At 39.0% G+C, this 25,841-nt stretch overlaps 2 protein-coding genes across 5 annotated transcripts in view; one reads left to right on the top strand and one right to left on the bottom strand.

The window, feature by feature from the left end:
- sgo1 (shugoshin 1) overlaps window positions 1–20,896 on the top strand; it is a 36,293-nt gene extending 15,397 nt beyond the window's left edge. For all 4 annotated transcript variants that reach the window (XM_048550711.2, XM_048550691.1, XM_048550701.2 and 1 more), the window contains 8 exons: window positions 3,076–3,246; window positions 3,334–3,524; window positions 5,857–5,963; window positions 9,728–9,864; window positions 12,743–13,660; window positions 18,727–18,939; window positions 19,632–19,818; window positions 20,397–20,896. In XM_048550711.2, the coding sequence (XP_048406668.1) occupies window positions 3,099–3,246; window positions 3,334–3,524; window positions 5,857–5,963; window positions 9,728–9,864; window positions 12,743–13,660; window positions 18,727–18,939; window positions 19,632–19,818; window positions 20,397–20,547 (2,052 nt within the window). In that variant the 5' untranslated portion in view covers window positions 3,076–3,098 and the 3' untranslated portion in view covers window positions 20,548–20,896. The remainder of the gene's footprint in view (window positions 1–3,075; window positions 3,247–3,333; window positions 3,525–5,856; window positions 5,964–9,727; window positions 9,865–12,742; window positions 13,661–18,726; window positions 18,940–19,631; window positions 19,819–20,396) is intronic.
- The window catches only part of kat2b (K(lysine) acetyltransferase 2B), a 93,227-nt gene continuing 76,852 nt past the window's right edge, over window positions 9,467–25,841 (bottom strand). The window contains exon 19 of the mRNA XM_048550607.2: window positions 9,467–9,840. Within this exon, the coding sequence (XP_048406564.1) occupies window positions 9,801–9,840 (40 nt within the window). The 3' untranslated portion in view covers window positions 9,467–9,800. The remainder of the gene's footprint in view (window positions 9,841–25,841) is intronic.

Genomic DNA, 25,841 nt, shown 5'->3' with positions numbered 1-25,841 from the left:
AAAGATGTTGCAGTTGGGAATAAGCTATAGGCCCCCAAAGAATTGCCTCTGTAGGACAAAATATGAATCAGGAATTAATAAAGAGGGACAATACAATTGTCATGGGTGATTTTAATCTGCTTATTAACATTTCGGTTGAGAACGTGGAAGGTGAATTTGTAGGAGGATTTTCTTACAGTTGTATATTGTACACCCTACCTGGAAAGAAGCTATTTTAGATCTAGTCATGTGTAATAAGTTAGGATTGATAATATATCTCATTATTAAGGATCTTCCAGCAAGTAAGGATCGTACTGTGGTCTAACTTAAAATTCAGTTGAGGGTGAGTAACTCAAGTCTGAAACTGAGGTTCTCAACTAAATAAAAGCAGTTGTGGAGAGGTATGAAGAAAGAGTCATCTAAAGTAAACTGGGGAAGTAGATTAAGGATTGGGTAGTAGATAAGCAGTGGCAGAGATGTAACTGGATATTTCATAAAGCTCAGCAAAAATTTATTCTGGTCAAAAAGAGGTCTTAGTGAGAAGAATGAACCATTGAGTATCCAGTCAGTAACTTGGTAAAAATGAGTCACAGACTAGAGGTGTTGGGATCTTTTAAAATCTAGTGAGTGGCAAGTGGGAGAGGTTTCAAGTTAGATGTAAGTAGAAGGTTAACATATTTTAGTTTGAAATTAAATAATTTTTAATATTCATTTACTGATATGGAAACTTAACTAGAGTAAATTATTTCAACTCACAGGGTATATGGTATTTTTCTTTTGAGTAAAGTGCTACTGAACGTAACTACAGCTTTCATTTTGGTTTGAATTTGGAAAATCTGATTTATTTAAAGTTGGACCTTTCGCAAATGCAACATGAGCCATTAAAGAGGGGATTGGATGATAATTTGGTTAGAAATCATGTACAAGGATATGAGGACAAAGCAGGAGGTTGATGATGCTTGTTTGACGAGCTAGTGCAGGCATGATGGGCAAATGGCATCCTTGTGCTCATAACAATTCTGAACTACCATTTTGAGTGAGGACTGGTTTCATTCAGTAACTTGGTTTGAATTGGTTAAATTGCGAGTACTGCAAGCCAGGAAGCATCAGAGGAGCAGGAAAGCTGACGTTTCAGGTCAGGACCCTTCTCCATATATGGGGGAGGGGAAGGGGGCACTGAAATAAATGGTAGGGGGAGGTGATAGCAGATAGACAGTGGAGTAGATAGGGTGGGAGAGAAGGTCAAGGAGGCGGGGATGAAGCTAGTAAAGATGAGTGTAGGTATGTAGGGGGTGAGGATTGATCAGTGAGGTGGGAGGAGCGGAGACAGAGGGAAGAAGGAAAGGTCAGTGAGGCGGGAATGATGGGGTTGCGGCTAGTCTTGGGATGAGTTTGGGGGTGGGGAGATTTTGAAGCTAGTAAAGCCCATATTGAGATCAGGTGGGTTGTAGCCTTCCAAGGTAGAATATGAGGTGCTGTTCCTCCAATTTCCAGGTGGCATCGTTGTGACACTGAAGGAGGCCCAGGATCGACATGTCGTCCAGGGAGTGGGAGGGGGAGTTGAAGTGGTTCACAACTGGGAGGTGTTATTTGTTGCGAACTGAGCATAGGTGCCCCACAAAGTGGTCTCTGAGCCTCCCCTTGGTCTCACCAATGTAGAGGAGACCACATCAGGAACAGCAGATACAATAGACCACATTAGTGGATGTGCAGATGAACGTCTGTTTGATGTGGAAGTTTTTTTTGGGGGCCTGGTTTGGAGGTGAGAGGGGAGGTTTAGGGTCAGGTGTAGCACTTCGTGCAGTTGTAGGCAAAGGTGCTGGGGGTGTTGGCTCTAGTGGGGAGTGTGGAGTGGATGAGGGAGTCGCGGAGAGAGTGGTCCCTCTGCAAGGCAGAGGGGGTTAGGGAAGGAAATATATTCTTCATAGTGGGGTCAAATTGCAGGTAGTGGAAGTGGCAGAGAATGCATTGAACACAGCGGTTAATGGGGTGATGTGTGAATCCAAGGGGAATTCTGTCTTTGTTTTTATTGTGGGGAGGGAGTGAGAGGGCTGAGGTGCAGGAGAGGCAGGAGTTGCAGTCAAGGGTGTTTTCGACCACAGTTGGTGGGGGGAGGTTGCAGTCCTTGAAATACGAAGACAAGTGGGATGTTAGAGTGAAACGCCTCATCTTGGGAGCAGATGCAGCCGAGGGAGGAATTGAGTAGGGGATCGCATTCTTGCAGGAAGGTGGTTTTATCCCCATTTCCTTGACCTACCCTCCTATCCGCTCCTCCCACTTCACTGACCAACCCCCACCCCTACATACCTCAAATCACCTTTACTAGCTTCATCCCATCCTCCTTGACCTGTTTGTCTTCTCTCCCACTCAATCCGCTCCACTATCTACCTGCTATCATCGCCCCCCCCCCACCAATCTCTCTTTATTTCAGAGTCCCCTTCCCCTCCCCCATTTCTGAAGAAGAGTCCCAACCCGAAACGCCAGCTTTCCTGCTCCTCTGATGTTGCCTGGCTGCTGTGTTCCTTCAGGTCCACAGCGTTATCTCAGACTCCAGCATCAGCAGTTCTTACTAACTTTAAATTGCTGGTACTAAATTAAATGTCTAATTAAATTTGAGTTTATACAAGTGCAAAGAGGAATAAAACATCCTTATCATAGGAAGCTAAAATAAGTGGATGAATTCACTCAATTGCATTGAAGTAGTTAAATATGAATTGGGGCTACTTCAGTGTCTGTACCCGTGATCCAGGAGGCCTGGGTTCAAGCCCCATCTGCCCCAGAAGGGTGTGATAACTCATCTGAATAGGTTAATTTTAAAAATATCTAGTTTAAATATGAGGTTGAAAGTGGCTCAGTTTCCAGTTCTTTTACTACCTCCTCTTGAAGCAGAAATCTGTTCTGTCTCTGACTTCTGTGTATTTCCCATTCCTTTGCCCTACGAACCAAAGCTAGATTTAAGATTTTAAAAATTGTAGAATTGAAGGTTGAGGATTTCTGTGTGTTTAGTGCAGCAAGGAAGATGGATCTGGATTAATGAAGATATGTGGTGTTTTCACATGCTCATGCTTTTTTTCACCACTTTTTTAATGTTGTCAGCTATTAAAGAATAAAGAAGGAAAATGGCCATTGAGCGATGTCAAAAGATCTCTTTCCAGGAAAATCTGGAAGCTATCAAGGAGCGAATGAAAGAGAAACGGAATCAAAATCAGACTAAAAATAACAGGGGTAAACAAACTTTGACCTCAAAAATGAAAACCAAAGTACTGAGTAAGTAAACAGTTTTATATTTATTGAGCTTTAATTTTCAGCTTTGAGGAAACGTTTCTACCTTTTTAATTTTTTAAAATTCAACAGGTAAGAGCGCTTATATAAAAAATATCCAAGCGAACAATCACAATCTAGCTCTATCCCTGGAAGCAGAAAAGAAGAAACTGAGACAAGCATGTGACGTCATACTATCCTTGAAAAGAGAACGCCAAGCAATGATGTTCTATATTCTCATGCTTAAAAGGAAACTTGAAGAGCCTTCTGCAGTCCAATTCGAGGTACATGAGCAAAACTAAATCTATTGAGTTTTATTTTTACAATAAATGTCTTAAATAAATACCTCAATGCCAAATATCTTATTGATTCAATTTCATTGGTTGAAGTATTTCTCAATAACACATGCAAATGTTGATAAGACTAAAGGTTTTCCAAGGGCAAAAATGCCATTGAGGCATGGCATCATATGGCTGACTTTTGATTTTTGAATAAGTTGTGGATTTGCTGCAAGAAAAATTTACTATGACTTTCCTGGATGCCCCAAAGGCATCTGGGTTACTTCATGTGCAGTTGGTAAATGGTCTGAAGACATGATTGTTGAGATTACTATGTTTTGGATTCACTTGGTATTTTTAATGTAAGAAAGAGGAGCAAATGAAGGGCATTCAGCACTCTGGTCTGCTCTATTATTCAGTAAGATCATGGGTTATCTGACTATAAGCTGAACTCCACTTTGCCTGCCTCCGTAAAATCCTTTACTTGATTCTCAATCAAAAATCTGTTCAACTCGATCTTGAACATATTCAATCAACCAGCCTCTACTTCCTGCTGTAGAGGAGAATTCAAAAGGTTGATAATCCTCAGAAATTTTTCCTCATGTTAGTTTTGAATCTGAGACCCTTGACTTTTGAAGTTGCACCACTAGTTCTAGATGGCCCCCACAAATGGAAACCGTTTTTCTCATTATATACGCTCACCTTCCTCAGAATCGTAAAGGTTTAAATGGGTTTACTTTTCTCATTCTTCTAAACTTCAGTGAGCACAGACACTGTGTGCTCATCCTTCTTAAGACACGATCCTTATCTCTGGCATCAGTGCAATGAACCTTCTTTGAAATTCCAGTGCAAGTATTTCCCTGATTTAATTGAAATGATCAAAACTGTATATAGCGCTTGAGGTGTTTTACTTTTTCGTTCTTTCATGACGTGGGCTTTACCTAATGCCAGTGTTAGTTGGCCATTGATAATGGCCTTTGAAATGCCTTGTTCAGCCACCTCAGTGTGCCAGTTAAGAGTCAATCTCATTGTAGATATGGAGTCACCTGCATTTAGTTAAGGACAGCAACTATCTTTGCCTAAAAGCAATTGTCGTGGTGACCATTACTGAGACTAGTTTTATATTCCAGATTTACAAATTTAAGTTCAAATTCCACCCGCTTCTGTGGTGAAATGTGAAGCCTGTACCAGAGCCTGAGACTCTAGATTGCTTGTGATGTGATAGTACTCCAACCCACGATTTCCCCTATGTTTTTGAAATGTTCTGCCACTGCCTCTTTAGTAATGGATTCCTGCATTTTCGCAATGACAGACAGGTCATAGATCATAGAATCCTTACAGTGTGGAAACAGGCCCTTTGGCCCAACAAGTCTACACCGACCCTCGGAGCATCCTATTCAGACCCATACCCCTATAAACCAACCTAATCTGCACATCCCTGGATCACTATGGGCAAGTTAGCATGGCCAATCCACCTAACCTTCACACCTTTGGAATGTGGTAGGAATCTGGAGCACCCACAGGAAATCCACACAGACATGTTTAAAAATTGGAATAAGCTTGTTCCCGATCTCTAAAGATTGCTGACATGCTACTCATAGTTGAAGGAGAGTTGTTTTTAACAAAGAAATAACTCCGACTTATGACTTGTTTCCTTATAATGCTTTGTTTTTACGTAAACTTTCTTGCAATCCACTACTAAAAATGCAAGATTTACATTAACTGAATCAGGAAGCGTGTAGGCACTTTTAATGTACCTAATTGCAGTACAGATTGTGTGTCAAATCATTGAGGACCTTTTGGAAAAGCTGGTTCTTGGGAGTTACAGCAGTTATGTGCAGACTGAAATTTCCGCTCTTGCTTTACCAAATAAAACAGGGGAAACTGATTTTTTCCTGAGACTATGCATCTTTTCAGATGCTTCCAGGGAAATGCGGACAGTATCTTTTATTTTTATTTGTGCTGCGGAGTTAGTTTTCTACAAGTGAACTGTTAGATTTTAGCAATATATGATGTAATTTTCTGACATTCAACAATAGATTAATAGCCATCATTTAGACTCTTAATTCCCAGCATTTGTTGAATTCAAATTCCACCATATGCCTTGGCAGGGTTTGAACCCAGGTCCTCAGGGCAACATGTGGATACACATTCTAAGTCATAACTTTTGTACTCTTGCACAATCATGCTGTTAACGCTGCCAGTTCTGAGTAGATGTAGATAAAACTTTTCATCACAACAGTTATAAATTTGACACTCATTACGAAGTTATAATTCACAGTGAGAAATGTAAAAATTTGGAATGTTATTTTTCCACCTCAAACCTTTTTTTTTGCAGAATTTGAGACACATTTCTGATTCTATAGGTGAGGATCTAAACAACTTTGGGGATGATTTACCTCAATGCTTACCATCATGTTCTTCACCTGTTGAATTCTTCAATCAGTGAGTATTTGTTTTTAATTCTGGGCTTGAAAGAATTGGAGTAGAATAGGTAAAGTTGTCATAGTCCTAATGGGCCATAGGGCCCTGCTCTTATTAGAGAGAGACGCTTGGTCGCTGTGTACTCTCAGGATCCCTGCACCTCCAGTGACGGGATAAGTTGAGGAGGAGCAGCCTTCATGGTAGCCTCAGCTAGTGCTTGAATTGTGCCCGTGCTGTTGGTGTCACTCTGCATTGCAAATGTGGAGACTTAATGGACTGTCAGAAGATCACATTTCCATCTGAATAATGTGAATAGATTTTGGATTGACTGAATTTTACCTGCCATTTCTGTCAGATTCACAGGCATTTGTAATTGCTACAATGCATCATTGGCAGTAGCAATGTTTGCTTTTCCACATCTGACCTCTGAAAAATCTAGAATAAAATGTCATGACTTATCAAGTTGCGAGGGTAGTTATCACGATGTGCAGATAGTTTGCAGGATTTTTGGGCTGTTCCAATCGCTGCTGTTCCTGTGCAGTTCAGGTTTCTTGCTTGTGTTGACAGAACTATTTCTGTTATTTTTCAAAATTCTTTCAGGAGCTGTGAGCTTTGCTGGCAGGACAGACCAGCTTTTGCTTGTGAGCAGCCTTGAACCACTGTAGTTTGTTTGGTGTAAGAGCACTCGCAGTGCTGCTAGGATGCAAGCTGCAGAATTTTGACCTGGCAGTAGTCAGGGAATGGTGCAATATGTTCCAAGTCAGGAGAGGACTTGGAAGTAGGAGTATTGCCTTGTATCTGCTGTGTTTATGCTTCTAATTGGTAGAGGTAGCTCTGTTGTTTCTACAGAGCTTTTAGCATTGCAGTGTGTTTTGTATCGAAATATTTTTTTCAATTCGGAGAGATTTTAGTTGTGTTTAAAATTAACCTGATATTAATGTCAGAGCAATGGGCATTACAATTTTATTCATTGGTAGAGATGATAGATTTAATTGAGAATTCTATATAATAAGCAATATTCTCTTAGTGATTTTACACTCCGGTTTTATTAAAGATTGATACCAATACATGATCGCTCACAATGAATTTTATTGCCTTCTAATGAATTATCTCAATGGCAATTGAAACAAACAATCTGGCTATTGTCCAATCACAGTTTTCCTGTGACCCTGCTTAAAAAAATTACAGATGTAGCACAAGGGATTGGCAATCTCTCAGGCCAGTAAAACTATAGTAATAGTGGTGGTTGTGTCTGAGCATGTAGCACCAATTATCAGGATCCAGTAGAATTGAAAATGAATTCTAGAAAGCTATTGATTTCCCATTTTGTTTAAGGAGTGCCAGGTCATCAATTTGATAGCATTTCCAATCTGATTATTACAATGGAATATAAGGTGTGATTTTTGTTTTAAAAAAGGGGATACTGGAAATCTAAATTTAAAGCAGTGTTGGAAATAGCATTCTGTAGCATCTGTGAAGATGAAGGCTTAGAAGTATAAATTGTTTTGCTGTCCACAGATGACTAAAGTTTAGGAATTTTGTAAACTTTTTTGCATTGTGCCCTGAATATGGCAAATATTTTTGTGATGCGTGCCCAAAATGATGTTTTGAATTTAGAAATATTTTGAGATAATGCTTTCCTTACTTCAGATTATATCAAAGGTAACTAGTTTGAAACGTGATGTATAATTCCCAACTAATAGTCTCAGAAATTGGTGGATACACTGTCTTCCCTGAGAAATGCATATTGTAATATTTCTTTAACATAATAAGATTATATGAAGGAAAGTTTAGTTGCAAAATTCATGTTACAGTTTGAATGTTCCAAGAACAACATGAAAATTGCTTTGTTTGTAAAGGCAGTAAAAGACACTAGCTGATGGTTAAGTTAGTGCAGTTTTTGTGAACTTAGTGGAGAAAAAAGATCTTTTTGCTATTTCTTTCTTTTGAAGTATTGGAAGCATTAAAGAAATCTCTTGCCTCATTCAAGTAATTAACTTAAATTTTGGTCATCTTTTGTGATATTTGTGTCGACTAGTATTGCAAAAGCGATTATGTAGCATTACTACTGACACTATGGTGGAGGGTGTGAGTTCTTAATAAGATAGATGGGACACCATGATAGAACTGCCCTGTGAAGAGAGGAAACTGGGCCTGTTCTCAAAGATTTGGCAGAATTGAGGGAGGTGATTTTATTTGAAACCTACAAAATGCTTATTGTCTTCCATGGTTGGGAAATATGGGGAAAGTCACTTAAGACCAAGATTTTGTTTTAAACAGTTGTCAATCTTTGGAATTCTCTACTATAGAGGGCTAAAGAAATTTAGTCATTTAGTATATTGTGACTAATTTCTAAGTACCAGTAATATAAAGGGATATGGAGATGGTGTGGTGAAAACGTATTGAAGTGTATGGTCATCCACAATTGTTGCTAATGAAGCAAGCTTGGCAAATTGAATGGTCTGCTCTTATGCTGTTAATCTTGTTATAAATCTGACCTGTATATGTCAAACTCTATTATTTATAGGAGTAGTTACAGCATCCACAAACTAGACCACAATCCATCCTTGGCTCCAGTCCATTCCTATAGGAAATAGTCTTCTATGCACCTAGTCCCTAGATATTGCCTCATTAAGACTTTTGACAAAGGCTTGGATTAATTGTGCAACTACCACTTCATCTCTAACCAACTCTTGTCGAGTGAGAATGCCAGCAATTACGCCAATCTTGGCAGCTGGAACTATCTCTGGTTGTTGTACAATTTGAAGAAATATCTGTAACGTGGAGAAGACCAATCTGTTTTTCTGGGTTTTGTCCAACAAGACCCCCACCCGGGTAAGCAGTGTAAAAGCAGCAAAATGTCTGAGGACACCTGTTTTTGAAAGATAACTGCAGCATCTCTGTCAATTATTCACAGCTTTTACTGTATTTAAAGTATGTTTCAGAATGTATTAAGTCAAGATGTTTAAGCTAGCCAGTAAAACTTTGAGCACTTGTTTGTCATCATTTTCTCTAGATTTTATTTTGATAATGAGCCAGAGCAAAGAATAAAAATAATGTATAAGTTTCAAGACATTTTGTACAGTGGAAAAACAAACCAGTGATGATAAACTGAGAAATTTAGACTAATGACAACAACCTTCAAGCAAAAATATATGCTTGATAGATCTGTCTATGTATTACAAAGTGTGAAATATTGATTGAGTCTTCTATAGAAAAATGAAATAAACTTATTTGCATTTGTATAGAACTTTTCATGATTTTGACATACTTCTCAAGAGTATTCACTTTTGCAATGTAGGAAAATATGTTGAATAAACAAAGAAACACGGACCAAATAAGATTGGGCAAGCACTTGAGAGGTTCTGTACAATACTGAAAGATAAAAATTGCTAATTACCAGGCCGTAGGGTGCATTCTCATTAGAGAGAATGATTGGCAGTCGTTAGGGTGGAGTGCATCAGGCGAGCGGCAAGATTCAGAAGGAGACTCCTTATTGATAACTTCAGCTATTGCAGGAATTGAATGCAGTGATGGCATCACTATTGCAAACTTGCCGTCCAATCAATTGAGCAAACCAGCTCTCTATTCTACATAAGGTAATTTGTATAAAAGGATAACAGCAGAAGTATGATTCAAATCTTGTAAATCGTCTTTGATTTCTGCAGTTTATTTGCTCCAATGATCTTGCTAAATTTAAAAATATCTGCAAAATTATATTATTTACTCAATGATGTGTAGTTTCTCTATGTAACATCTATATTAAACAAAATTGGCTTTGATAGGGATGCTGAGAGGCAAGTTTCCTTGAATTCTGAAGTTTTCCATTCTCCTGAAAATTCTGAGTTCACCACTGAATCAAGTAGAGCACTCTTCTCCAGTACGGTGGAGACACCGCCTGCATTAAAAGGCATATCCAGAGGTAAGACAACCATGCATTTAAATTTTGGTTTTAAGAAACAATTGCTTTGAACCAACCATATACCCAACAAATAACTAAAGAACAGCTAATGCTGGAATTCAGAAACAATATCAACAATTGCTGTATAAACTAAGCAGATCTGGCAGCATCTGTGGAGAGAAAGCAGGGTTCATGTTTCGGGTCCTGTTCTGAAGAAGGGTCAGTGGATCCAAAAGATGCTCCCAGATTTTGAACCACATGCTCAACTCCACCCTCTGAAAAGCAGACAATTTTAAAAATTTCTTTCCAAGAAAATTATTCCATCTTGTTAATGAAAAATGTAATATTCTTTTTGAGGGGAAGTTTCAAAGGGGAGTTAGTAGAAAATTAACAGTTTAAGGTCAGAGGATTTCCTTTAGGCTTTGTAGTTGCATCCTTGAAAATTATGCCTTTAATTGAAATTGTAAATTGATTTATTTTTCCATTGCAACTAATGTAAATGTACACTGTCATCCTCGCTATTTGTTTTCCCAACCATTTTTGTCATTTGCAAACATGTCTACAGTACATTCACTTACCGTCGCCATCTTAACATATATTATATAGAACGTTATGACCGCCCCAGTGCTAATCCCTGTGGCACTTCACCAGGTACAATTTGCCTTCTTGAAAATACTTCTTTTATCTGAACTGTCTTTTCTTAAGTCAATCCTGTATCCGTGCTAACATAGTAACCCAATACCTTTAATAAATAGCCTATGTGCAGAACCTTTATCGAACATCCTTTGGAATTCAGAATATATTACATACTCTAGTTTGCTTTTTATCTATCTTGCATGTTGCCTACCTACAAGAGCTGAATGAATTTGTCAAGCATGCTTTCCTTCTTTTTGAAACCATGCTGACTCGGTCTGAATATTTCGTTCTAAGTGCTCAGCTATTACATCCTGTATAATAAGAACATAAGAACTAGGAACAGGAGTAGGCCATCTGGCCCCTCGAGCCGGCCACGCCAGTTAATAAGATCATGGCTGATCTTTGAGACTCAGGTCCACTTACTAGCCCGCTCACAATAAGCCTTAATTCATTTACCTTGCAAAAATTTATCTAGCCTTGCCTTAAAAACATTCAGCGAGGTAACTTCACCTGCTTCACTGGGCAGGGAATTCCACAGATTCACAACACTGTGGGTGAAGATGTTCCTCCTGACCTCAGTCCTACATCTGCTTCCCTTTATTTTGAGGCTATGCCCTCTAGTCCTAGTTTCACCTGCTAGCAGAAACAACCTCGCTGCCTCCACCTTATTTATTCCCTTCATAATCTTATATGTTTATATAAGATCTCCCCTCATTCTTCTGAATTCCAATGAGTATAATCCCAGTCTACTCAGTCTATCCTCATAATCTAACCCTCTCAACTCTGGAATCAATTGAGTGAATCTCTCTGCACCCCCTCCAGTGCTGGTATATCTCTCCTCAAGTAAGGAGACCAAAACTACACACAGTACTCTCCAGGTGTGGCCTCACCAGGACCCTATACAGCTGCAGCATAGCCTCCCTGTTTTTAAACTCCAACCCTCTAGCAATGGCACACATAATTCCATTTGCCTTTTTAATCACCTGCTGCACCCGCAATCCTATTTTTAGCGATTTCACGCACAAGGACATCTGAGTCCCTCTGCGCAGCACTGTGCTGCAATATTTTACCATTTAAAACCTAGTCCATTTTGCTGTTATTCCCAACAAAATGGATGACCTCACACTTATTAACATTGTACTTCATCTGCCAGACATTTGCCCACTCACTTAGACTATCTATATCACTCTGCAGGCTTTCAGTGTCTTCTTCACACTTTGCTCTACCACTCATCTGAGCGCTATCTGCTAATTTTGACACACCACACTTAGTCCCCATTGTAAACAATTGCAGTCCCAACTCTGATCCCTGAGGCACACCACTAACCACTGATTACCAACTAGAAAAACACCCATTTACCCCTACTCTTTGCTTTCTACTGGTCAACCAATCCTCTATCCATGCCAATACATTACGTGTAGTACCATGCAACTTCATCTTATGTAGCAGCTTTTGGTGTGACACCTTGTCAGATACCTTCTGGAAATCCAGATACACCACATCCACAGGTTCACCATGCAAGTAATGTCCTCAAAGAATTCCACCAAATTAGTTAAACATGACCTACCCTTCATGAACCTATGCTGGGTGTTCCCAATGGGACAATTTATATCCAGATGTCTTACTATTTCTTCCTTAATGATTAAAGCACCCTCCCCACTCCCGAAGTTAGGCTCACTGGCTTATTGTTACCTGCTTTTTGTCTACTTCCTTTTTTAAACAGTGGTGTCACATTGGTTATTTTCCAATGAGTCAGAGTCCAGTGAATTTTGGTCCTAATTGCCAGTGCATTTGCTATTATCCCCATGACCTTTTTAGTACCCTGGGTTGCATTTCATCAGGGCCAGGAGACTTGTCCGCCTTTAGCCTCATTAGCTTGCCCAGCACTGCCTCCTTAGTGATAATAGTTTCTAGATCCTCACCTGCTATAACTTTCTTGCTATTAGTTTTTGGCATGTTATTTGTGTCTTCCACTGTGAAGACCAACACACAATAACTGTTTAATGGGTCGGCTTCATTCCCAGTCATTAAATTGGTCTTCTCATCCACTAAAGGACCAATGGGTCCAAAGGACTAAAGCGTCCTCTAATAGACCCTAACATACCAGTTGTTAGGCTAACTGGAATGAGCTTTTTCCAACAACTTTACTGATCATTTGCTTTTACATTTATAATTTTAAATTGGGCATTGATCTGTCTTTAAAACCTTTTTTGGTGTAAAAAGTTGATGGCCATTAAAGTTTATTTGCATTGTGTTTTCAAAGGGAGAAGTCAAGACTCCATCCATATAGTACCTCCATTGGATGATGCATCTTTTGAGAGAATGGATACTTTGCCAGTGGGGGTTTCCATTAGGCGACGATCTGGAAGGAGAAGCTCCTCTTTCCATCCTCAAATTAGTGCCTTCAATTTATTCACTACTTTTGAAAACTGTACAGAGGTACCTTCAAGTGAAGAACACAAGTTCGATACAAAATTCGAAGCTTTTGAAAATGTGCCACATTCTCTCGATCCTAATCAAGGAACTGAAACAGGAAGCACTGAACGAAATCGGGTGCAAATGTCGGACAACTGGCATTCTGAAAAACTTGAAACCAAGTTTACAAGCAGTGTGAGTAACACTGAATTTGTAAATTCAGAAAATCCAGGGAGGATTTCAGAAACAGAACAGGAACTGGAGCAAAGGGGAAGAAGAAAGATAATGGAAAGAAATAAAAGTATGTCTTTAAATAAACATCTGGAACCTGCAAGAACTAGAGCCAGATCAAAAAGTAGAGATCGAAGTCAAAGTAAAGGAAGTGCTGCCAAAGAAAGAAAAATGGTTCTTGACTGCAGTGATACGTATAATTTTGATTATGAAGAAGGTGTTCATCTTACACCTTTTCGTAGAAAACCTGAACCAAGTGCATGTGAGAACATAAACACCACCAAAGGCAGCATTGCTTCAGAGAGTAATTCAGATGATGATTTGGATGATAGTCTTTATCTACCTCCTGCTGATAAAAGACTCAAGAAATCATCTAGTGTGTGTAAAGCTAAAAGTGAAACACCAACAGCCCTAACAACGAGGCCACGCAAAAGAACAGTAATTCTCCGAAAGGAGACAGCTCTCAAAAAAGAACATGGTGCAGAAATCTCACAAAATGAAACAGCACAATCTAACTTGTTGAAAACAGAGTATAGTAAGTATATGTACATCTATTCTGCATCTATCGACTAATCATTATAATTTAGTGAATTGCAAGCTAAGATTCAATTTTTCTTCCTGTCTGAGAAATGTTAATTTCTGGGGTGCAAAGTATATGGAAAATGAGTGGAGCTCAATGACGCTTTGCATTGTATATTCATTTCCATAGGTTGATAGTAAGGAATAGCTGTTCTACAAAAGGTACGAATGTTAAAACAGAAATCAGATGAGGTGTGATTTCATAAACGAGAAGGCCAGGTGATAAGATCTTACATTTTTTAACTTTTACTGATTTTGTTCTAAATGCATCATTAACCCCATAACTTGTAAGTAAGCACATTTAAAAACTTTGAACAGAACTCTATTCTTTCAACTCCAACCAAGAACTCAACTCATCATTGCATTATTGTTTATTGAGCATCAATTTAATCCATTTGGAGCCAAAGTTTTTTTTTGTGGGATCATACTGCTCTGATTCCATCCATTCAGTTCTTCTTGAACCAAAGCAATGTACATCTCTGATCTCAGGAGTTTACTCTGATTCTCCTTAGTTTCCCAGTCTAACACTGAGACATCAAGTCCCTCCCTCTGTGTGAGGTTTTCACTGCTGATTTGCCGAATAAAGCTAAGGAGATGTGGAAATGTATAATTTCTCTTAAACTTGGACTTTTCATTATGAGCATAATAATCATGTCCCTTGGCACTTTGTCCTGTAGAAATAATTCCTTGTCTTTATTGCTCCAGTAATCGGTTCTGGCAGAATATGTTTTCAGGTGGCTGCTGTTGCCACAGACTAACATCTCTTAGGCTGAAAACAGCAGAGAGATATTAAAATAAAGAAACATTCCACTCTCAACTCATCTTGGCAGTGGGACTCCAGTTATTTTCAGATAAAGGTGCAAATCAGTTATCTTGATGTTAAACTTTTCCCTTGATCTATAAGAGTATATCGATACTTCAAAGCCTTGTTTATTGGCTGCCTTCAGAATCTTCTTTGGTCTGGGGATGTGGTGAATGCCTCACTGTCAGATCATTTTCTCAGGCAGTATTCTGAGAGATTGCTATAATTCTAGATGTGAATACTGCATACCAGCAATGCAACAGGATTTTCCTTTTTGATTTAAATCTCCAGACCTGTTTGCTGAGCTCTTCAAATCTAACTTCTTTCAGCTGTCATTCATTTCTGTACCGTAACAATTCTGAGATTTCAATTAAAATTATTTTGAATTTGGTACTTTATCTGCCAAAAGGTACAAACATAAAAATTGGCTTAAATTTGATCAGCAGACTGTTACAAATTAGTGTGATTTGTCCTTCTGTACTATAATATTCTTTCTTCCAGCTCATTGGTTAGACCAGAACTATAGAAAAGTCCTATGGGGTTCATAGCTTGTATATTAGGATTGAAGCACCCATGCTACTACTACACATATTCAACTGAATGTCAGACTGGATAGTAGAACTCTGATCTCTATTTACTGACTTGAACTTGAAACTTGGCATCTTCTGATTTGGAAAGAAAGTTTGCTCACATAGTTGTCACATCATCTAGAATTTTAAGTTTCAAGTGTGATGTATTTTAGGATCATAAACATTCCAATTTGAGCACAAAAAGATCTGCACGAAGACACATCCAACAAAAACTAGAAGACACAGTTGTGGACTTGCCAACAGGGAAAATGAGTTTCACTGCTTTGTTAAGGGGAAGTTACACCTTTTGAGATTCAGCCATGTAGAATGACCTGTGTGAGGTACTCCATGACTCAGGCTAACAATGCAACCTTTGTGTGCAACTTTCCTAGAATCCCTTTTATAGCCTCAATGTGAATGTTTCCCTTCAATTAGCTTGTCATAGCATAGCTTTTCTGGACACATTCGTCAGGCGTTCTCGCAATTATGTGCTGTCCTTCTCACCTGAGTATGCTGTAGCAGAGTGTGGCTGTTTGAGAGTGAGACTATTAGGAAACTAGTCTTTATCATGTGATCTTGTTTCTTTATAAGCTAGCCCTGCAAAAGTGATGTGGAGAGCACAGAAAAAGGATAAGATAGATAAATGTGTGGTTCAAAAGATGGTATTGAATTTCTGGGACATTGCAACTGGCTTTGGGGGGAGATGGTGGCTGTATAAGCCGGACAGTTGCACCTGAACAAAGCCAGGTATGAGTTTCTGTGGGCATCTTGCTAATACTGCCTTTTCATTTGGGGACCGGGACGGAATCTTTTAACCTAACTCAGCATTGAGGTGAAGAACCAAGAGACAGTGTGTTAGAAATTGATACCAAAGTTCACAAAACACTGGGAGAGATATGTTGGATTAAAATTAAGATAGATTTGTAAAAGGAAGAAAGAAATGCTGCCTACATCAGGCTCACACTGCATGTGTGTGTATGTTTGGAGTATAGTCAATAAAATTTGAGATACAGGTGCTGATTTCTGTGTAGATGATGTAACGAAGTGAAACATGGCTGAAGGAAGAAGGGTAAGACTGGATATTAAATATCGCTGGTTACAACGTTTTCTGAAAAGGGGAGTCGGGGAAGTGGAGGCAGGGTGGGTGGCATTGATTACTTAAAAAAAATTCTTTAAATTTATTCATTTGTGTGAATGAGGGCAGTTAAGTGCTGACCATGTTGCTGTGCATCTGGAGTGACATGTAGTTCAGAGCAGGTAAGTTTCTAGATGGGATCTTCTGACAATCAACAGTAGATTCATGGTCATCATTAGACTCTGAATTCCAAATATTTACTGAACTTGAATTCAAATTCAACTATCTGCCATGGTGGGATCCCCAGAACATTACAGCATCTCTGTATTAATAGTCAAGAGATAATATAACTCAGCCATTGCATCCCCTTTTTACATAGTTGAGGAAAGCATTGTAATGTTTCGGCAAGTGACTGTCCCAAAAGGACAGAAGATTTGGCTGGAAATATGGGACATAACAGGGGCAATTACATTGCTTAATGCAGTCTATAGAAAGTTGGGAAGATTTAAAGGATCAAATCTGCAAAAAAAATTTCAGATTAATATCATCAATTGTTATAATGGGACTTTATCTCAGCATATATTTGGGTAATTCTTGGTAGTGTAAAGAACATGAGGGATAAACCTTTCCAGATTGTGTTCAGGAGAATTTTCTACATCAGGACCTGACTGGTCCAAAAGACAGGCTGTAACATTGTATTCCATTGTATTCTGTTCTGTCACCTTATGAATTGAGTCATCTAGTTAATTAGGAAGAGCCTAATTAGGGAAAATAGTGTTTAGCCAACTTAGTAGTGTTCTGAAAATGCAACAGAGTTTGAGGATAATATTGTTGACTTCCAAATGGCAGTCAATTACAGTGCTACACAACAGACCTATGAGGAAAGTTGTAGCTAATGGAATAAAAAGGATAGTGTAACATGAATACAGAATTGGTTGAGTGATAGGAAGCAAAGTATAATGGATATTTTTAAAGCTGGAGGAAGGTTTTTTTGGTGGAGTTCCCCAGGAATCAATTTCAGGCCCTTGTTCTTACTAAAATGTTAGTGATTGTATTTAGTCGAAATTTTCCAAGCTAAAAATGATAATGTAAAAGTACAAAAGGACATCAACAAGTTGGTGGAGTGGGCAGTAGGGTGGTAGATGATGTACAATGCCGAGAAATGTCAGGTGAATACGTTTCGATAGAGCATTGAGTTACAGAATAAAAAGTCATGGACTGTGTCCTGAAGGTTTTTGTAGGAGCGAAGACCTGGTTGTATATGTGCATAGGTCACTCAAAGTGACATGGCAGGTAGAGCGAGAAATGAATAAATCAAACAGCATCCTAGGCATTCTTAATGGGCAAATAGAGTTCGGGAGCAGGAAGGTTATGAAGAAGTTATAGAAGACATTAGTTAGATTAGATTCCCTACAGTGTGCAAACAGGCCATTCGGCCCAACAAGTCCACACTACCCCTTGAAGTATCCCACCCAGACCCATCCCCCTATAACGCACACACCCCTGAACACTACGGGCAATTCAGTATGGCCAATCCACCTAGCCTGCACATCTTTGGACTGTGGGAGGAAACTGGAGCACCCAGAGGAAACCCACATAGACACAGGGAGAATGTGCAAACTCCACACAGTCGCCCCAAGGCTGGAATCGAATCCGCGTCCCTGGCGCTGTGAGGCTGCAGTGCTAACCACTGAGCCATCGTGCTGCCCTAAACCTCAGCTGAAGTGTATAGTTCTGCATCCGGTATTTTTAGGAGTTATGTGAATTCAAAGTGGTTTACACAAACAGTTCCATGGAGGAGAGCCTTCAATATGAAGTTAGTTTGGAGAAGTTGGGACTCCTCTTATTGAAGAGGAAAAAGCTAAGAGGATGTCTGATAGAAGCTTTCAACGTCATGAGGGAGCTGTAGAGAAACTGTGCCCTCTCACTTAAAGTATTGAGAACAAGAGGATACAGACACAAGGTAATTCGTAAAAGATACAAATCTGAGTAGTTAGAATCTGGAATGCACTGCCTAGAAATATGGTGTAGACACCTTCAATTGAAGAATTCAAGATGGCCTTGGATAACTATTTAAATACAAATAATTTACAAGGTTATGAGAAAAATGCAGGAGAATGGCAATAAGTCACACTTGTCCTTTCCGAACTATGCAGACATGATGTGCCTGAAGTCCTCCTGAACCATGACAATTATGTAGATTCTATGGATTATTAGTCCAGGCTTTTTTGTTACTAGTTCAGTAGCATAACCTCTGTCAATGTATTCTCCTGGTGACATTCTACAAACAAAATCATGAATGCTTTGATTCTTGCAAATTAGTGCATTTTTAAAGGTGGCTCATTTCTTGGGGTTTCAATTTAACACTTTTTGATCAAAGTCAAATGTTTGATTATAAAGTTTTATTTTCAGTAATGAAGGAAAATGCGTGGTTTTGTTAGCATGCTGAATGTCAAGTTTTTGGCTCTTTTAAGTTAAAAACCCAAGAAGATATTTTTAGTTTCTTGTGCTTAATGTGTTAATAAATCTTATTTGCTCATTAAATAAAATCAGTTCATGTGAACATTCTTAAACAGCTGCAGAGGATTGCCAGTTACAAATGGAATCAGATAATGAACAGGAAAACATTTCTTCTATCAAACATAAAGTAGATAATTTTCCAAATTCTAAAGAAAGCAGCACAGTTGAATATCTCAAACCAGTACTGAAGAAATGTGTGCTCCTCCAGCAAGAAGAAAATGCAATAAAGAATGCAACAATAAAGAACAAAGAAAAGTTTAAAACAGCAAGTATGGATATTTTCAGAAGCTGCATCATATTAGCTGTAGCAAAAATAAGTTATGCCAATAACTTTAGATTTATTTCGGGTGTAGTTAACATAGTTTCATTTATCATTAAGATCACTTGTTACTGAACTTCTGAATTTGTCCACATAGCAACCAATTCCTTGCGCTGAACATGTCCATTGGTATCCATATATTTAACATTTCCAATATAATTCCTTTTGGTAGTTACTGATCTCTCCTTTCAAATGATGCCATTTCTGGCATTTTCTGTTAAATGCAGTATTTGCAGTTTTTTCTTCTCACTTCAGACTTTTACATTTCTGACGTATATTGTTTATGGAAGTGTTTGTTCTGTAATTTAAATTTTTATGATATGGTAGAACTTCTCTAACAAGTGAATGTATTTTAAAAAAATTCAGCAGATCATGTTGGGGTGTTAAATTATTTCAAGTCCATTAAGTATATCTTGCAAATATAGTCTATAAATATAAATCTAAAGTTAGAACAGAATAGAAAATATTTAGTAATATTCTAAGACCAGCTTACTTTGTATGATGTTGAGCTGAGTTTTATAAATATACATTAGAAAGATGTGTGAAGTCAGGTAACATTTCAACCATTCGATTTGCAGTTCTATACAAAAACTGTTTAATCCTTTTGCACACCATTTAATTTTTTCCTATTTATTGAAACAGGAAAAAGCTTTACACCTCGCTTCAGTCTGTGTGATGTCACCAATTTTTCAAAACTACCTTCTGAAAAGAAGGAAAAGAAGATGTCCTGTCCTGCTTTGTTAGAAGGAATGAATAAGATTTCGCCAGTAGTTGTTAGTAAACGCAGATGCACGATGGCTGTAAATTACAAGGAACCCAGTCTCACAGCGTGAGTTGAACTTGATCATATAAATTGTAGAGACTACAGCATTAGGAAATCATGTTATCTGTGCTTAAGCTTTTCATTTGGAATTATCTACTTTAGTTCACATTTTACCATCCTTTTCCCTCATACACGTTTACATTCTTCCTTTCCTAGCACTTAATACATTTTGTCTTCTGTCAGTGCTGCAACTGGAAAATTCAAAAGGCTCTGTGTGAGGATTCAGTACTATGTAAGGCTAATCTGATGCTTAAATTTTGTAATTTTGGGCACTAGTTGATCAGGTGGATGTCTTGAAGACCCAAGATATGGCACCTTTTCCTCTTTATAAGACACTCATTAAAGTCCACCTCTTTGTCAAGCCTTTTAATTATTTGTACGTTATTTCCTCATGTTGCTTGATGCCAAATTTATTTGATAAACCTGCTTTGAATTTCTTGAAACAGTGACAAACATTCTAAGCATTGAAGAATTGTTCTTATAGCTACGACAAAAAATTTTTATAAAGAAGGAATTTAGTATTGAAAAAGAAGGTAAATTGTCACACATTTAAATGTTAATGAAAGATTTGTTGTAATCAACAGGAAACTACGGAGAGGAGACCGGTATACTGACACACAATTTTTGAATTCACCAATATTCAAACAAAAAAAGAACAATGCACGTATTCACAAATCTGGGAAAAAGCCACTTCCACTTAATAGATACAATGAGGCGTTTGTCGGCTGCCAATAATTTTTTTTACTAAATATTAAATGTGTTGAGATCATGATATTTTTGAAGTTTAATCACTTATTGTATGATTTTGTTTTAATTTCAAACCTGTTTCATAGGAAGAGTTTTTACACGTAGTTAGATGCTCAAGAAAAGCTTAATAAATATGAACTGCAAGTTTATTTAATTGGTGTCAGTCATTCTTGCATAATGTCAAATTTCTGTCCTCAATGCTAATTCATGTCAAATAACATTGTATTGTGTGACTTGAGTACATCACCTACTGAGGCTGCATTTGGTAGTATTTAGAATGGCCTTAAACATCATTAAATAGTGTGTGAAGCATTTGAATAAATCATCATATTTAAAATTGAGTTTTGTTCTGACTTATTACCTTTTGTCTTTTTTTCTTTCAACACGTTACAGCTGACAGTCCATTAAATAACATTGACCACAAATCGACTCATGCATCTTGTTTGCAACAAATCTTCTGAGACAACTAGCTAATTGGATTCTAAACTGGCTCGATGGTAGGAAGCGGAAGGTGATGGTTGAAGTTTGTTTCTCAGACTGGAGACCTATGACTAGTTGTGTGTGTCACGAGTTGGTGCTGGGCCCTTTGTTATTTGTTCTTTACATAAATGATCTGGATGTGAATGTACAAGGCATGATTAGTAAGTTTGCAGATGACACAAAATTAGGAAATATCATTGATAGAGAGGAAGGTTATGAAAAATTAGAGGGATCTTGATTGGATGGGGAAGTGGGTTGAGCATTGCCAAATTGCAATTAAATACAGATAAATGTGAGGTGTTGCACTATGGAAAGTCAAACCAAGGTAGGACTTATCCAGTACATGGTAAGTCCTGAGGAGTGTTGTGGAACAGAGGGACCCAGGAGTACGAGTATGCAGTTTGTTGAAAGTGGCATCACCGGTAGATGGGGTGGTGAAGAAAGCACTTGGCATGCTTGCCTTCATTAGTCGCAGCATTGAGTATAGGCGTTAGGATTTTATGTTAGTTGTATAAGTCGGTGAGGCTGCACTTGGGGTATTGTGCAGTTTTGGTCACCCTGTTATAAGAAAGACATAGTGAAACCGGAAAGTGTGCAAACATTTACAAGGATGTTGCTAGGCCTTTTTTTTTTGGGAGAGGTTTAAGGTGCGAGGGGAATGTTTTGAAAAGGACCTGAGGGGCAATGTTTTCATGCAGAGAGTGATGCTTACATGAAATGGGCTGCCAGAGAGAGTGGTTGAGGCAGGTAAAATGGAAACATTTAAACATTTGGATAGGTACATAATGGGAATTTTTTAGTGGGATATGGACCACATAAGGGCAATTGGAAGTGGCTGAATGGTCACCATGGACCAGTTTGGGCCGAAGGGCCTGTTTCCGTGCTGAATTGCTCTGACTCTAACTGCATTGGGAAGGTGGCAATCAGATAAAAGTAACTTTTTTTTTCCATTTGATGTCATTGAACCATATCAGACCTCTCCTATTCATGTTACATTACCAACATCTTTTGTTTTAAAAAAAAGAGTTCACATGTATCACTCAGCCTGGAGTTGCAGTTGTAGTCTCAAACCTGAGCCTTTCCTCTGTCTGTGGCACTGTGGATCTAATGGCAATACTGCATGAATTGTAAAAATAATTGACATCCTATCTTTTGAGACCCTGCAGCTGGGCTTTCCTGGCCCTAGTTGAGTGACAAAGTTAAGATATTTCTAATTTAATGTGATCAGATGTTATACATTTCTGGTGCAGGTGGGACTTGAACCACCTGGCCCAGAGGTAGATACCATGATTGTGCCACAGGAGCTCCTAGTGAATTCTTATTTTTTTTTGTCATTAGCCTAGTTTCTGATCACCCTGTTCACACCTCTGGAGCACAGACTTGAACCCAGGCCTCCATTACAACTGTGCCATGAGATGGCTCCCAAAATAGATACAAGCAAGCTCCTAGTGAAAAGGATAAGTTAGCTGACTCATGGATAGCGATCGATCTATCACCTAAAGCCTGAATAAGGCCTTAAGTTTTTTTTCTATTTTGGAGCAAGAGGGGACTTGAACCAGTGCCTCATGCTCCAGGGGTAGGGACCTTACCACTGTGCCGTTAGCAGCCCAAAATGTGAATCAATAAAAGTCTCAGCTGGAAGCCAGGATGTTTGGTCAGTTTGGGGATTGAAATAGCTCCATAAAAGGTGTTAATTACTATTGAAGCTTAACTATTCTGAGTTGGCTCTAGGTAGGTGGGTGGGTGGAAACGCTGCTTGTGGAAACCACATGACCACAAAGTTTTGCACGGTCAGGAACGAGAGATCACAGCCTGAATGAGTGCATAGTTTAGGAAATTTGGAGACATCATGGGAAATTAGTGCAGAGAGGAAGAAGTGATTTTTGACTTATCATTTGTAAGGTTTTTCTAACATGATAAATTGAAGCCTTGGATCCGAGGCCTAGCACACAGAATGACATCGCTAGTAAACCATAAGTTGTTTGGCTCATGATAACTACCAATTTGACTATTATTGATTATTTTCATATTGAAGGTAAATAGAGGAAATATTTACAGGCTACAAACTAAAAGATGAGTATGGAAATTTTTAAAAATTAAGAACTGATTATTTAAAATAGAGATGTTGGACAAGGTGATGCGTTGTAACTGGATGATGTGGGAGCTGGTGGTCCCCATTGTGGATCACAGTGACCACATCTGTAGCAAGTGTTGGTTGCTTGAGGAACTCTGGCTCAGAGTTGATGAGCTGGAGCCTGAACTTAAAACACTGCAAACATCAGGGTGGGGGAGTGTTACCTGGCCGCTGTATTTTAGGAGGCTGTAACAACCCTTATATTAATGACCTTGAATTCTATCAGTGGTTGGGGACAGGAGAATTTGACTGAAGTAGGAACAGGGATCCAGGAGGTAATGCTGAAGGGCACTCAGCCTTTGAGTTTCTTGAACAAGTTTGCAATTTTTGATCCCTGTGTGGAGAGAGTGGGGGTTGTCAGGAGGATGAGCAATCTGATCACAGCACTGTGGTACAGGGAGCTATTTAAGATTATGGAGAAAAGAGGAAATCTATTTGTAATCAAGGATAGTATCGTCAGGGAAATAAATACTTCTCTTTGGCCAGGGTTGAGAGTCTTGGGAACTGGTGCCCAGGTTCAGGATATCTCATTTGGGCTACTGAGGGAACTTGGTGGGTGGGGTAATGATTCAATTGTCATGTCCGTTTTGGTAGAAAGAGCTCTTGCCTAGGGAATATGAGCAGGTAGGGTCTACATTAAAAAGCAAAACTAAAAAGATGATGACTGGATTATTTTTTTCCTTTATTCATTCATGGGATGAGGGTGTCGCTGGCTAGACAGTATTTATTACCCATCCCTAATCACCCAGAGGGCAGGTAAGAGTCAACCACCTTCCTGTGGGTCTGGAGTCACATGTAGGCCAGACCAGGTAAGGATGGCAGTTTCCTTCCCTAAAGGGGCATTAGTGAACCAGAGGGTTTTTTTTTCTTGACAATTGATTCCCAGTCATCATTAGATTCTTAATTATATATTATTGAATACAAATTCCACCATCTACCATGGCAAGACTTGAATCAATGTCTCCAGAATGTTGTCTGGATCTCTGGAGTAACAGTCCATTGATAATACCACTAGGCCAACGCCTCCCACCGTGAGCTGCCATTGCAGGGGAACTCAATGTCGTTAGAGGAGGAGTTCCAGGATTTTGACACAGCGATACACAAGGAAATATATTTTCAAGTCAAGATTGTGAATGGCATGGAGGAGAACTCACAGATGGTGGTGTTCCCATAGATCTGTTGCATTTATCCTAGAATGCAATGGTCATGGATTTGGAAGGTACAGTCTGAGGGCCCTTGACGAATTTGTCTAGTTTCTCTTGTAGATGATGCATAATGCTGCTACTGAGTGTCCATGGTGGACAAAGCAAATGCTTGTGGATGTTTTGCCGAATAAGAACACTCCATAGCACTTTTGATGACTCCTTCCATCACTACTGATGATTGAGGATAGTCTGATGGCATTCTAATTGGCTAGGTTGGATTTGTTGTACTTTTTGTGGACCAGAAATACCTGGGCAGTTTTCCAGGCCATTTCACAGGGCAGTGAGAGTCAAGTACGTTGCTGTGGTTCGGGAATCACATGTAGGCCAGAACAGGAAAGTTTGAGAAATGCCATTATTGTAGCTATACCGGAACTGCTTGGTTGGGGATGTAATAATTTTTTCAGGACTGTTGTGAAATGGTGTTAAGGCCCATGGTCTTTGCAGTGTCCAATCCTTGAATCATTTCTTGAAATCACACCAATTTAAACAAATTGGATGAGTACTGGTATTTGTAATGGTGGCAGCTGAGACGAATCATCCAATCAGCACTTCTGTCTGAAGCTTGTTACAAATTGCTTCAGCCTTATCTTTTGAACTGATGTGCTGGTGTCCCCCATCATTGTGGATGGGGATATTTGTGGGGCCTCCAGGCCCAGTGTCTTGTTTAATTGTCCACCACCATTCATGACTGGATATGGCAGGCCTCAAGAGCTTAGATTTGATCTGTTGATTGTGAAATCATTTAGACCTGTCTATCATTCCCTGCATATGCTGTTTTGTGTGCAAGTAGTTCTGTGTTGTAGCTTCCTCAGTGCTTCCAAGTGTTGTGCAACATGGAGGAGAACTGATTCGTCAGCTGAGAGAGGGATAACAAGTGGTAATTAGCAGGAAGAGTCCTTGCCCATAATGGACCCAATTACGTGAGATTTCATGGGAATCAGAGTTAATATTAGGGTCTCCCAGGGCAACACCTTCTGGACAAAAACCCACTGAGCCACCATCTCTACTGCATCTGTCCTGCTGGTAGGACAGTACATATCCAGGAATTGTGATGGTAGTGGTAGTGTCTGGGCTAAGTAGGTTAATGATTCTGTGGCATGAAGATGTCAGGCTATTGTTTGACTGATCTGTGTGATAGCTCTCCCAATTTTGGCACTAGTGCCCGGATGTTGATAAGGAAGACTTTGTAGATTTGGCAGGGCTGTGTCTGCTATTGTTGTTTCCAGGGTTGTCTTCAACACCAAATGGTTTATCCAATTTTGCTCCTTTCTTGAGACTTCTTAGCATTTGATATAACTGAAAGGCTTGCTAGATGATTTTAGAGGGCAGCTGAGAGTCAAGTCCATTATTGTGGTTCTGGAGTCACATGTAGGCCAAAACAGCAATGCACAGCAGGTTCTTTTCCCTAAAAGAATCAGCTGAGCTTTTACAGCAAAGTTTTCATGGTCATCATTGACCTTTAT

This window comes from Stegostoma tigrinum, chromosome 2, assembly GCF_030684315.1.
Source record: "Stegostoma tigrinum isolate sSteTig4 chromosome 2, sSteTig4.hap1, whole genome shotgun sequence".
NCBI classification, from domain to species: Eukaryota; Metazoa; Chordata; class Chondrichthyes; order Orectolobiformes; family Stegostomatidae; genus Stegostoma; species Stegostoma tigrinum.
The sequence above is the reverse complement of the archived record's forward strand: the minus strand, read 5'-3'. Positions and strand labels throughout refer to the sequence as shown.